Source organism: Parasteatoda tepidariorum, chromosome 1, assembly GCF_982258835.1.
Source record: "Parasteatoda tepidariorum strain Cologne lab strain chromosome 1, Ptep-v5.0, whole genome shotgun sequence".
Taxonomy (NCBI): Eukaryota; Metazoa; Arthropoda; class Arachnida; order Araneae; family Theridiidae; genus Parasteatoda; species Parasteatoda tepidariorum.
Window position 1 is genome coordinate 567,052 of NC_141755.1, and position 14,891 is coordinate 581,942.

General features: G+C 26.0%; 1 protein-coding gene across 1 annotated transcript; it reads left to right on the forward strand.

The window, feature by feature from the left end:
- The first annotated feature begins 346 nt into the window (after window positions 1–346).
- LOC139425514 (uncharacterized) lies at window positions 347–4,691 on the forward strand. The gene is made up of 2 exons (XM_071180525.2): window positions 347–506; window positions 3,557–4,691. The coding sequence occupies exons 1-2, from the start codon at window positions 498–500 to the stop codon at window positions 3,836–3,838; spliced, it is 291 nt and encodes a 96-aa protein (XP_071036626.1). The 5' UTR covers window positions 347–497; the 3' UTR covers window positions 3,839–4,691.
- Window positions 4,692–14,891: the final 10,200 nt, after the last annotated feature.

A 14,891-nucleotide genomic window follows, 5' to 3' on the forward strand; every position in this document is an offset into this window, starting at 1 on the left:
CTAATAACACGGCAAACTAACTTTCGCTGATACGAACACATCGAGTATGAAATATATGAACGCATAAATATGAAATCATATTTAATTATATCAATTCAATCTTGAAGTGGTTCTCCTCAAGCCATCAGAAAAGGAATACCTGAAAAGAAAACCCGAGTAAATAAAATTTAAAAAAAAACGATGCATTGAGAAGAAAACTAGTTTCACTTTCTTCAAGGTCCTGTATCGCTTCCTTTCAACTCTCAAAATACCTTATTTAAATGATCTACATTGTTCAGGGTTATGACCTTACGAAATGGCTTCGGAAACATATTAGTCGGAAACATAAACGGATAATTGATTTTGATATAGGAGGAAATAACATTGAATATTAATAGATAGGAAGTTCATATTAGAGGCGTTTTGAAGGTCTTCAATGTTTATTGTTAGTATTTAGATAGTATAAATACATTTTATTTTCGACATGTCGGTTCACTGCGACGCTTCAAACAAACAACATGAAACTGGTAAGACCATAAATTGTTTCGATTTTAGTTTAGTATAAGATTTAAATAAATCTCTTAGATCAAATATTTCGTAGTGTAAGATTTCACAAAGGTGTTCTTGTTAGTAAAAAAAAAAGACAATAAAAGCAAATTGGTAAAATTTGAGCAGTGATTAAAAGAACCAAATTGCGTTGTATAAGAATTAAATAAAATCAAAAAGCAAAAATATTCTTAATCCATTCTAAAAAGGCAACAATTATCTGCCTCTTATATTTTTCTTAATTCAAAAACCCATTTTAAAAAAAAAAAATTTAATTTCATAGTTTTTCCATTTATCACGACAAAATTCATTGAAACAAATGAGTTAATTTTACTTGAACTCAAATTAAGTTTTCTGTTCTAGGTATAAAAAAATTGAGCAATCTTTATTTAAATAAAAATACGTATTAATATAGTTATGTTAAGTAATATAATTATGTTAAGTAATATAATTACTTTTTAAAGCTTTAAATTAAGTATTTGTGTGTTTTTTGCTAGTGAAACATTGTTTTCTCCAAAAATCCTCCATTGCAATTTTTTCAGAATATATGCTGACATTTTAAAAGAAAGCCTAATTCAATTTTATAAATTGCACTTGAAAATAAATTTTAAAAAACAACATTGATCAAACTTTATTTGCTTATTAATACTCTTATTGCAGAAAATTAATACAAAAACGTCAAACAAATATTTTTTACGGTCTGAAATATTTTTTTTCCATCATGGAACATCAGCGTGTTGACGTTGCTGCAATCATTATAAATTATTGCGCACAATGTTTCATTCATCACTTTGAAATATTAAGAGAAAAAAATCTGGAAAATTCTGATTACTTTTTTCATTTACTACAAAAATGTTACGATTCTAAGATCATATTACAGAAACATACCTGAAAGCATACTTAACTTACTTGATGTCTTTGTAATATTTAAATTATTTCTCCGTTGAAAATGTCATTTTGTTTGTTGTGTGTCGTTTTAATTCTCAGTTCTTTTTTTATTTTAGTTAGCTTGTTTTGTTAACCGAGTAATTTGCATAATTAACTCGACCCGAAAAAAATATGTATTAAATTCCTAACATATCTAACGAACAAATTTTTACAAATGAGGAAAAGGAACTAATAAAAAATCATATTATGTAATTCGAAATTTAATTTCTCGTCAGATTTATAAAACCATATAAAAACCATATTATAAGATTCAAAACAATTTTTCCATATTCTTATATTCTTTGTGTTTAATAATCCTGCAAAAATTACTTCTCAATTCCATACTTTAAAATCCAACTAAATATAGCTACTGTGACTCAATATGGCTTATGACATCCTTGTTTCAGCGTAGCATATATATTATATTGCTAAATTAGCAGATTTCTGTTTTATTTAACCAGAACTATTATACATGTGTCATTTATACATGCTTGTTGAGGGTGAATATGAGAAGGTAATGTTTTCAAGCTCATTTTATTAAGCAAAAAAATAAAGATTTTGGTAAACAAGGAATAAATCTCACGACATTAATTAAATTCTATCAAAATTACTTATAATCTCAATTAACTATGAAAAAATTGAAAAATGAACTATATATTGATTATATAAACAAAAGTATTAAATGGACTACACTGTAAAAAATTGTAGATCAAGTTACGGTAAAAACTACCAGTACTCAGGATGCTGGTACTTTTTACTGTAAAATCCATTTTTCCGGAACATGTTAAGGAACAAAAAATCTGGGGTACCTTATTTTTACACTAATAACTACCGTAAAATCACTGAATCGCTCTAATTAAATAAATATTTTGCGGTAATAATGGATTTTAAGTATATTGCACCAAACGTGCCAGTATTTTATACCGTAATTTGATACCGATTTTTTTAAAAAGTATGAATGCCTCATGTTTGTCATCAATGTTTTTTACAATGTATGAATATTTACAGTAAAAGTAATGTTTTTTCTTTGAAATCTCTAATTTTGTTAAAAAATGAATTCCTATCTTACTAGCAGAATTTGTTTAAACCTAACTCCTAAGATTATAAATAAGTGTTTTTGAAAAGCGACGTAGTTTATCCAATAGTAATAAACAAAAGTGGACAAAAATGCATCTCTCAAAAAAATTAATTCAATTTTGAATCATAATTTCGGTGCTTTAAACCGTTATTTTGTTCTGATTTGCTGCAACCTTAATAAAATGCTGAGCTATACAGTATTGCCATTTAAATTAAAACATAGTATCACGTGTCAAATTTAAGACGGATTAAATTAGCGATAATGCGGTCTATTTTGGTACTTTAATAAACGAAAAAAAAATTAAGTAAAATTATTATTTGGTATTGTATGGTAAGGACATTTCTCGTAAAAAAAAAATTCAAAACAAATTGATTAATAAAATTAAGATATACGATATTTAAACCAATCATTTGGTAATTTTTTAATTCATTTTGTAAAGTTTTTCTGGGAATTCTGGTTTTTAAAATTACAGGTATTATTATCACACAAAACTAAAAAGTAAATTTAATCGAATAAATCGTCTCTATGCCATGCTCTAAGGCAAACGGCGCGTGTGGGTAGTCATTGCATGCGTTGCTATGGCGACCGCTGCTGTTTAATAATTTGAAAACGATATTATTTTTAGAATCCTTTTTTTTTTTCATTAAGCTCATTATGCATTGAGATTTGGTGAGTCAATTCTTGAAATGAGGGACCCTTCGAAATACTTCTCGAGTTGTATCATTTGCAATGCTTATTTAAGAATCAAAAATCTAGTTTACTGGAACATGATAAAACTGTACGTTTTATCATGTTCTGGTGGTATTTATCATACTTTTTTTCTTAGAGCCTATAGAAATGCATCAAAATGGTTCCATGCATTCCGAAATTACTTAAAGTGTAGCAAAACAATTTTAAAAAAATACAAAAAATGCTTCAAAATAACATACGTATTACGCGTTAAAAGTAATCAGAAATTGCCTCCTTTGATTTGACATTCATTTATAGCCAGTTCAATAAGTAAGATGAATCATTTTTCTCTTACAGTTGATGACTCTCATTTTCGCTGGATGCGCCTTCATTATTATTGAAGGTTTGCCGGTGACGAGTGAAGATGTGAAAGAACAGGCCGAACAAGATTACAACCATCATCAGGAACTCATTAAAAATTCTAACCAAGACTTGGAAGACAAGGTTCATAGAGACCGAGGATATGCTTACGAGAAGGCTTACGCTTATTCCAGGGAAACAGCTTACCTCGACTTTTATGACGATAAAGGAACGCTGAACGCCGAAGATATCGTTAAGAAGTTTTCAGGAGAATCTTGAGTCTTGCTGCTCTTCGTGCAATTCTGTGATATTTTCAGAAGTTGTTTTTACTTCAAATGCAACAAAAATGTTCATATTACTTTTGAAAAGAAAAGTAATAATCGCTATTTTTATGACTGTGCTTTAAAAAAAAAGGTATCGATTGGATATTATTCGATTTGATTCGATGGAATATGACTTAAAAATTTGCTGTTTTAAAATTATGTTTTAATTGATTGTTTTAAAATTGTGCTAAATAACAATCTTATAATATTGATATAGAAACGGAAAACACCTCTGTCGTTTAAAAGTTGATGAACTGTTTGCAAAATAATTATTACTTAGAGTTCTTCTTTAGATAATCAATATTAATTTAAAACATTTCGTAGTATGCGTGTATACAAAAATATTCCCATTGGTATGCAATGGCCGCTTTAAATTATTATTTTTAAGTTGTTTCTTACTTTGAAAGAGCAGTTTAAGTATTTTTGTACAACGTGAACGTATTTTATAGCACGAAACTTATCTAGTCCATATGTGTTATAATTTAGAGACCTTCTGAAATATATATAATCAGTTGTAAAAGCTTAAACTTCTTTTCATAGAAGGCAAAAAATGTTTTTTGTTTGAATAATTTTACTTTGTAACAAATTCTATTTATTATTTTTGTTTTTAGACGTAAAATCAATATTTCATGTACTGAAAAATGAATATTTTATTTCAAACTATTTCATTACAAAAGACATAATAGCTTCTATATTTAATGATAAGGTTACAAGCTAAAAATATAAAAATTTTAATTTATGATATTACATACATTAATTTAATATCTTATTCGAAAACATATGAGAAAAGAAAAGACATTTGTATATAATGTATTTTTTTATTGCATAAGTAAGAAATGTGTTATAAATAAATAGTTTTGCTTTTGCTTGAGATTCAAAGTGTATTTTTTTAAATGCCATATTCTAAAATGATTTGGTCGAAAGTGAATTTTTTTTTTTAAAAAAAATGCACTTATTCTACACAATTTTCCCATTATTTTTAAATTTCAAACTCGTTATTTGTATCTTGAATATAATAAATAAATTTTCCAATATCAATGGAAACTAATCCCACCTACATTATAATTTTGAAGTTATTGAAATCTCCTTATAACAAAGAATAATTACTTTTCAAAAGTACAAATCAATATTTAAGTTTTGTTAACCCCTTTATCTTTATTCACTTCAGTTTAAGAAGCTGTTAATAAGCATAACAGTGCAAATAAAGTAAATATAGTGGGCGAAAAATTATTTTAATGAACAGATTTTGATATATTTCTAAGCTTTAATTTATATCAAATTAAATTAAATATTTTATATATAACTAAGAGAACTTCGAACAGACATAAATACTGAGCGTCTGGAGCTCTTTGGTTTTCTCAACTCTTACATAAGTCTTTCTTTTAAATACATTGCTTATGTTTGCTTATGTTTTTTTAATTTATAAAATTAATGTGCAATATATATATGCATTCACAGCTTGGGAGGAGGCTACAAAAAATTGGAAAGAATTGTCCAAGCTGAACACCCTGCTATAACTAATAACGTAACAGAAAAAAAACCAGGGATTTTAAATTTTCTAAAGCTGAAAACATCATGCCAATCACCAGCGACAGAAGAATTTATGGCATACATGAGCTCAAATGTCGAAACGGAAAGCATATCAATTTTGAATCGATATCCAATAGTAAAAAAATTAATTATTTGTGAAATATAATTCTGCAGTACCTTCTAGTGGAGCGCTTATTCTGCGTGGCTAAGCACGTTCTGAGAAATTCTCGCAGCAGACTCAGTGACACCACTTTCGAAATGCAATTATTTTGCAAAATGAATAAAAATATTAATTAGCAAGTTATTTTCATTCATTTTCGAGTTTTATGCATTTATTTAATACATTTTAAATAAAAAATGTTGGATTTTGTTATTACGTTTTTCAATTTTCTTTTTGAACTCAGTAATAATACATTTTTGTCTTAATACATTTTTTACTAAATACATTTTTACCTAGTACATTTTTTACTAAATACATTTTTACCTAGTACATTTTTTACTAAAATTATGTTTATGCCTGACCTTGTCAAACAACGCCCAGTCAAATCTCTAAGAACTTCAGAACTATTGGTTCTATTGAAAACTATTATAATTACTATTTTAACTCTTGAAAACTCGAAGGTATTAATTTAGCCGCTGATACTAAAATTCGTTTACAAATTTCATTTATTCCATTAGGCAGAAATGTTCGGAAAATGATTTTCTCGCATAACTTCAGCATTAGCCATTGTTACAAATGAAACAGCAGACTGTTCTGTTTCTACTTATACTGCGCATTCAATTATTTTTTACTAGCTCAAAGATCACAAAGCTATCTGAAACCCCGTGTTTGCTTTGTTTATGTTTGTGCTTTTAAAACGCGCTTCTATAAAGTAAAACAATTTTAAATCAATGGTAATTTAAATAAATAAAAATAATAAACTAAAAATTAAAATCATTAGATAAAATTTCTTTTTCGTGCAAATCCATAAAAAGTTTGGTATTAAAATTTTATTTGATTTTAAAATTATATTACACGATTATACAGTCAAACCCCGCTATAGTGAACCCTCAAGGGACCGAAATTTCGGTTCACTATAACCGGGAGTTCTCTATATCCGTTACGCAGGCAATTTCACTAATGGTTCCCAAACTCCTCCCTTTTATTACAGTATATTCATATAAATGACTGAAAAATACTATGTAGTAGCAAAAAATGTGTTATTTTTCATCACTCTTCGTCTTGCGTGCAAATAAAAATTAGTAATCTTTAGCTGATGAGCAATCCTCAACATCAGATATGGAAACACTTCTCGACTCACAGATAATTTTTCCTGAATTTCTGTTATTCCGCTTTTTAAACCTGTCTAACCTGCCATTCGAGCACATAAAAGTAGTTTCCATAGATGGTTTTAAAATTCGGTATATGTATTTATTTTGAAGTAGAAATTTCAAAATTATTGCAAAGAAAATGGGGGGGGGGAAATCAGTCGAAGACAGAAAAAAGTTCGTTATATCCAACTTCCTCACTTTTTTGGTTCACTATATCCACTAAAAATAACATTATACGTGTATAGCAAGGCACGGGACCGAGCATTTCGTTCACTATATCCGGGAGTTTACTATAAGCCGCGTTCACTATAGTGGGGTTTGACTGTATTATAAAATTATATTATAATATTCTTCCGAATTTAAAAATAAATTTTTGTCCACAACTTTCAAAATTAAAAATAACTAAATAAATAACAACAATTTTGTAAAAACATTAAAGAACATTAGAATATTATTCAATAAAATTTTAGGTTACTTTGAATTTTCGATTTCCTACAAATGTTCTTTTAAATCGTTACTTTTTTGTTTAGTACTTGTACTTTTACTTGTACTTTTTACTCGTTACTTTTCTTAAAAATACTTGTACTTTTACTCGTTACTTTTTAAAAGTAACGTTGCCATATATGCTTGTTATGCTGTTCATTGATTTGTTAGTTACCAAGGATGGGCCCGAAATGGATGTGCGCAAGGTAATATTATACTGGATAATTTAAAAAAGTTGACCATAAATAATTTTAGAAAATAAATATTTATTTAAGAAAAAATATAAAATAGAAAAGAGAAGCATAAAATGCCTGTTTTACAAATAATTTTAGCCACTGATTTGCCCTAAATGGATTTGCACATGGAAAAATCATATAAATTATCAAAGAAAAATAAATTTAGTAGATAATTTTAACACGGATTTGCCTGAAATGGATTTATGGAAAAAATAATACAGAAATGTTTAGTAAATAATTTTACCCGCGCGGAATTGCCCGAAATGGATTTGCACATGGAAAAATTAAAAAAATTAACAAGGCAAAAAATTTTTAGTAGGTCATTTTAGCCACGGATAAGCCCGAAATGGGTTTGCACATGGAAAAATTACATAGATTAACAAAGGAAATTTTTTAGTAAATAATTTTGAAAACGGATTTGCTCGAAATGGATTTGCACATGGAAAAATTATACCAATTAACAAAGAAATTATTTAGTAAATAATTTTGGCAACGGATTTACCCGAAATGGATTTGCACATGGAAAAATTAGATACATTAATAAGGAAATTGTTTAGTAAATATATCCACAAAATTATACGATTAAGTCAGTGATTTTATACAAAATTTTATAACTTTAGTTGGGTATTCATAGTTTTTTATCAAATTTTGAAAGAGTTTATCAATATTTTTTTTGGATAAATAAATATTACTGCATATTCTTTTAATTCTGTTCATTTCATTAAAAGTGGTATTTAAATAGATGCTCCTAGAAGCATTAGTATTCCAAGCAATTAGTTTATTAATATGTATTAAAATTAAAATCATTTCTTTTCTCGTATAAATCAACAAAGCATATATTTTCAACTTTTATAATACCCAAATCCAAAATATTTAAATTAATATTAACATCATGATTACGAAGTAAGATTAATTCCTCAGGGTAAATATCATTTAATAAAATATTAAAATTTTGAAAATTAAGGATAATTAAGTCATCAATATCTATAAAAAAATTTTATAGTAAGAGTATAATTTTTTTCATAATAATGCAAAAATACGTTAACTAAGAGAGATGAATAATTAGATCCTTGTGGTATTCCATCAATTTGAAGAAAAATATCCTTTCTATTGTAAAGATAATTATTGAAAAGACAAAAATTAATCAGAATTTCCCAATAATCAAAATCGCAGCAAAGGATATTTTTAAAATCATACAAATGATTCAAAAGGACATCTTTTAGTCTAGAAAGGGGAATGCTATTATAAAGCTCCTGGAAATCAAAAGTCGCACTAGAATTAATTTTATTATGTTTAATGAAATCTAAAATCGGTTGATTATTAGTGATAATCCAAGAGAAACCTTCTTTAGAAATATTATTAATAATTTTATTTTAGTAGTTAGAGAAAATGGTGCCAGGTTTAGTTAAATAAGTATTATATCCACATGTGATAGTTCTAAATTTTACAGGAATTTTTTGAAATTTAGGACTGATAATTAAGTAAGGAAATTGTATATTGCTAATTTTAATTTTTAATCTCTTACAAAAAGCTAAAAAATTTTAATGGCAATATTATTATTGAAATTTCTAAGTTTAAAATTTTTACTATTTTTCAATTCCGTATTCAAAAGTTCAGCATAGAATTTTTTACAGAATATAGCATAATTATTGTTAGCTTTGTCTATGGGAGTAATTACAAAATATTTTTGAAGTTGCTTAATTGATTGAACAATATTAGAAAAATGTATTGGATTGTTACTCTTATTTAAATTATCCTTATTATTGAAAACAAAGATTTTAAAGTAATAATAAACACCCCATTTCCATTCTGTTAGCATACCTAAAGGTAAAGAGAATCTATTTGATATCTTTAAACAAAAATTATTGAGATCATTAAAAAAGTATTTTAGAATTTCATTGATTGATGTAATGGTAAATGGGTCTAAATTTTGTGCCTTTTATCATTAAATTCCTAAGTTCCAAGTTTTCTATAATATTTAAATTACCAGTAATAATATGTTTATGATGTTTATCAACAAAATCAAAAACATTCTCTTCCTCACAGTGACATTCGTAATCGCATATATTAATACTCCCTAAATTTTTGCTTATATCATTATAGTTAAATATGGTTCTACCAAGAGATTTGTTATATTTAAAACTTTTAATAATGTTAAAATCTTTTAATGGAAATAAAGCTTTAAAATTTTCTAAAATGTTGTAAAATTTGATCCTATCGAAAATTGGATTTTGAAAGTTAATAACGAAATATAAATTATCTAAACTTTTCATTTTATTAGGTGAAATTTTGCTCATTTTGGCTTTCATAAGATCGAAACAAAGAATTTTGAAATGTAAATTAATAAAAGAAAAATTAATAATAAGATCGTAGAACTTATATACATCATAATTCTTAAGGGAAAAGACAAAATTTTTAATTGGTTTAATGTTATAATGTTTATTAAAGTCTTTTTCCATATTAGAAATAAAATTTATATTTAATTTGTCACTATTAAGAGAGTTTCTATTACTTCTTAAACCCCATTCACCTCGATTGGTACGCTTATCTTTAATATGAAAATGTGAATAAGTTGAGGAGATATTAAAGTTAATCTGTGTATGTTGGAAGGTGTCGTTTAGCCCATACGGCAAAATTGTTTTGTATAAAAGCATGTAGTAATTTTCTTTCTGTAGTCTTAAATCTAAATCTTCTACAATATCTAAAATATTAATTTTGACACTGCTAAATTTATGTACTGTAAAATGATTCAATTCCAGGTTATTGATAGTCTTATTACTCTTAATATCAGAATGGTGTTGATTAATTCGAATGTCAATTGAGTTACTAGTTTGTCCAACATATTTCATATTTCAGAAACCACGGATTAACATATAAATAACATTTTTAATTTTACAAAAAGATTTGGAGCTAACGTTATAAAGAAATGTATGTTTTTTGTCAACATTAGGGCAAGTTTTACATCTTTTATCACCAGTTAATAGTAAATAATATTAAGCGCTAAAGCTGCATTAAATATGATCACTAATACACAAGAAAATAAATAAATACAAGAAAACACGAAGAAAGTTAAGAAAAACAATAAGTGTCATTTATTGCGCATAAGCTGCAAGAAAACAGAACTCATTAGATAAGTTCAAAATGAAGATAAAACAAAGGAAAATTACAGACATATGAAAAATGGGGGGGGGGAATAATAATTTAAAAAAATAGCAAACAACTGATTTCAAAGGGAAAAAAAAAGGATGAAATTTACTCAAAGGATGAATTTAAGAAGACTGGAAAATAAAAGATATAATCGTTTCATCAGCCCACACGATTATATCCGCAAAAAAGAGTGCTTTCTAATATTTTATCAATATAGTCATAGCAAAATAAATTAATACAATAGTGTGAGGAGCACTCAAAAAATTTTTATAAAAATTACTACAAATAAAATAGAACACAAAAAGTAAAAATAAGTAAAAAATAACAAGTAAAAACAGAAAAAAAATAAAAGAAAGAGCAAAAACAGTATAAAAAATGGACTATAAAGCGAGTAGCGAAATCAGATCAACTTACATGGACGGGAAATTTTTCAAGAATGATTTTCGCAGAAAGATTGCCAGATTACAAAATAAGAAAACAAAAGCGCAAATTGAGTGTAACAAGAGGGTTTTAAAGTGTCGTTTTTACTGCACTGCTGAAGTGATTTGTTATTCTGTGCATTGATTTGTTAGTTACCAAGGATGGTCCCGAAATGGATGTGCGCAAGGTAATATTATACTGGATAATTTTAAAAATTGACCATAAAAAGTTTAAGAAAATAGATGTTTATTTAAGAAAAAATATAAAATAGGAAAGAGAAAGATAAATTGCCTGTTTTGCAAATAATTTTAGCCACGAATTTGCACAAAATGGATTAGCACATGGAAAAATTATATAAATTATCAAAGAAAAAAATTTTAATAGATAATTTTAACACGGATTTGCTCGAAATGGATTTGCACATGGAAAAATTAACAAAGAAAAAATTTTGGTAGATAATTTTAGCCACGGATTTGCCCGAAATGGATTTGCACATGGAAAAATTATACAAATTAACAAAGAAATTATTTAGTAAATAATTTTAGCTATGGATTTACCCGAAATGGATTTGCACATGGGAAAATTATAAAGATTAACAAAGAAATGTTTAGTAAATATGTCGACGAAAATATACGATTAATTCAATGATTTTTATATAAAATTTTATTACTTTACTTGGGTATCCATTGTTATTTATCAAATTTTGAAAGAGTTTATCGATTTGTTTTTTGGATAAATAAATATTACTACATATTCTTTTAATTCTGTTCATTTCATTAAAAGTGGTATTTAAATAGATGCTTCTAGAAACATTAGAATTCCAAGTAATTAGTTTATTAATATTACAATTAAAATCATTTCTTTTATCGTATAAATCAACAATCAATCTATTTGATATCTTTAAACAAAAATTATTGAGATCATTAAGAAAGTATTTTAGAATTTTATTGATTGATTTATGGTAAATGGGTCTAAATTTTGTACCTTTTATCATTAAATTCCTAAGTTCCAAGTTTTCTATAATATTTAAATTACCAGTAATAATATGTTTATGATGTTTATCAGCAAAATCAAAATGATCCTAAATCCAATCAATAAAATTCTAAAATACTTTCTTAATGATCTCAATAATTTTTGTTTAAAGATATCAAATAGATTCTCTTTACCTTTAGGTATGGTAACAGAATGGAAATGCGGAGTTTATTATTACTTTAAAAACTTTATTTTCAATAGTAAGGATAATTTAAATAAGAATAACAATTCAGCAAATTTTTCTAATATTGTTCAATCAATTAAGCAACTTCAAAAAAATTTTGTAATTACTCCCATAGACAAAGCTAACAATAATTATGCTGTATTCTGTAAAAAATTCTATGCTGAACTGTTAAATACGGAATTAAAAAGTAGTAAAAATTTTGAACTTAGTAATTTCAATAATAATATTGTCATTAAAAAAATTTTAGCTTTTTGTAAGAGATTAAAATTTAAAATTAGCAATATACAATTTACGTACTTAATTATCAGTCCTAAATTTTAAAAAATTCCAGTAAAATTTAGAACTATCACATGTGGGTCTAATACTTATTTAACTAAACCTGGCACCATTTTCTCTAACTACTTAAATAAGATTATTAACAGCATTACTGAAGAAGGTTTCTCTTGGATTATCACTAATAATCAACCGATTTCAGATTTCATTACACATAATAAAATTAATTCTATTGCGACTTTTTACTTCCAGGATCTTTACAATAACATTCCCCTTTCCAAACTAAAAGATGTCCTTTTGAATTATTACTATGTTTTTAAAAGTATCCTTTGTTGCGATTTTGATTATTGGGAAATTCTGATTAATTTTTGTCCTTCTTAGTAATTATCTTTGCAATGGAAAGGATATTTTTCTTCAAACTAATGGAATGCCATAAGGATCTAATTATTCATCTCTCTTAGCTAACTTATTTTTACATTATTATGAAAAAAATTATACTCTTTGTCTTAAATTTGTTTTTAGATACATTGATGACTAAATTATCTTTTATTTCCAAGATTTTACTATTTTATTGAGTGATATATAGCCTGAGGAATTAATCTTTCTTCGCAATCATGATGATAATATTAATTTCAATTTTTTGGATTTGGGTATTATAAAAGTTGAAAATAATCTGCTTTGTTGATTTATACAATAAAAGAAATGATTTCAATTTTAATATTAATAAACTAGATACTTGGAATTCTAATGTTTCTAGGAACATCTATTTAAATACCACTTTTAATGAAATGAACAGAATTAAAAGAATATGTAGTAATACTTATTTATCCAAAAAACAAATCGATAAACTCTTTCAAAATTTGATAAAAAAAACAATGGATACCCAACTAAAGTAATAAAATTTTATATAAAATCATTGAATTAATCGTATATTTATGTGGATATATTTACTAAACATTTATTTGTTAATTTTTATAATTTTCCCATGTGCAAATCCATTTCGGGTAAATCCATTGCCAAAATTATTTACTAAATAATTTATTTGTTAATTTGTATAATTTTTCCATGTGCAAATCCATTTCGGGCAAATCCGTGGTTAAAATTATTTACTAAAACTTTCTTTACTAAATAATTTCCTTTGTTAATCTATACAATTTTTCCATGTGCAAATCCATTTCGGGCAAATCCGTGGGTAAAATTGTTTGCTAAAAATTTCTTTATTAATTTATGCAATTTTTCCATGTGTAAATCCATTTCGGGCAAATCCGTGGCTAAAATTATCTACTAAAATTTTTTTCTTTGTTAATTTTTCCATGTGCTAATCCATTTCGTGCAAATCCGTGTTAAAATTATTTGCAAAACAGGCAATTTATGTTTCTCTTTCCTATTTTATATTTTTTCTTAAGTAAACATCTATTTTCTAAAACTTTTTATGGTCAATTTTCAAAATTATCCAGTATACTATTACCTTGCGCATATCCATTTCGGGCCCATCCTTGGTAACTAACAATTCAATGCACAGAATACCAAATCACTTCTGCAGTGCAGTAAGAACGACACTTTAAAACCCTCTTGTTACACTCAATTTGCGCTTTTGTTTTCATATTTTGTAATCTGGCAATCTTTCTGCGAAAACATTTTGAAATCATTCTTGAAAAATTTCCCGTCCATGTAAGTTGATCTGATTTCGCTACTCGCTTTATAGTCCATTTTTATGCTGTTTTTTCTTTTTCTTTTATTTTATTTTCTGTTTTTGCTTGTTATTTTTACTTATTTTTAGTTTTTGTGCTCTATTTTATTTGTAGTAATTTTTATAAAAAAAATTTTGAGTGCTCCTCACACCATTGCATTAATATATTTTGCTTTGGCTTCATTGATACAATATCAGAAAGCACTCTGTTTTGCGGATATAATCGTGTGGGCTGATGAAAAGATTATATCTTTATCTTCCGGTTTTTAAATAAAATTTCATCCTTTTTTTTTTAAACTGTTGTTTGTTTTTTTTTTTACTTATTATTCCCCCACCCCTTTTTTTCATATGTCTATAATTTTTATTTGTTTTATTCTTATTTTTGAACTTATCTAATGAGTTCTGTTTACTTGCAGCTTAAGCGCAATAAATAAAACTTATTGTTTTTCTTAACTTTTTCTTAACTTTCTTCGTGTTTTCTTGTATTTATTTATTTATTATGTATATATACTTATATATATATATATATATATATATATATATATATATATATATATATATATATATATATATATATATATATATATATATATATATATATATATATATAGTCAAAAGAAAGAAAATTTCATATGTCTTGGAAGAGGAAAAACACAAAAGAAAGGATGACGGAAGGTTGTTCGAGAAGTGTGTCACCAAAATA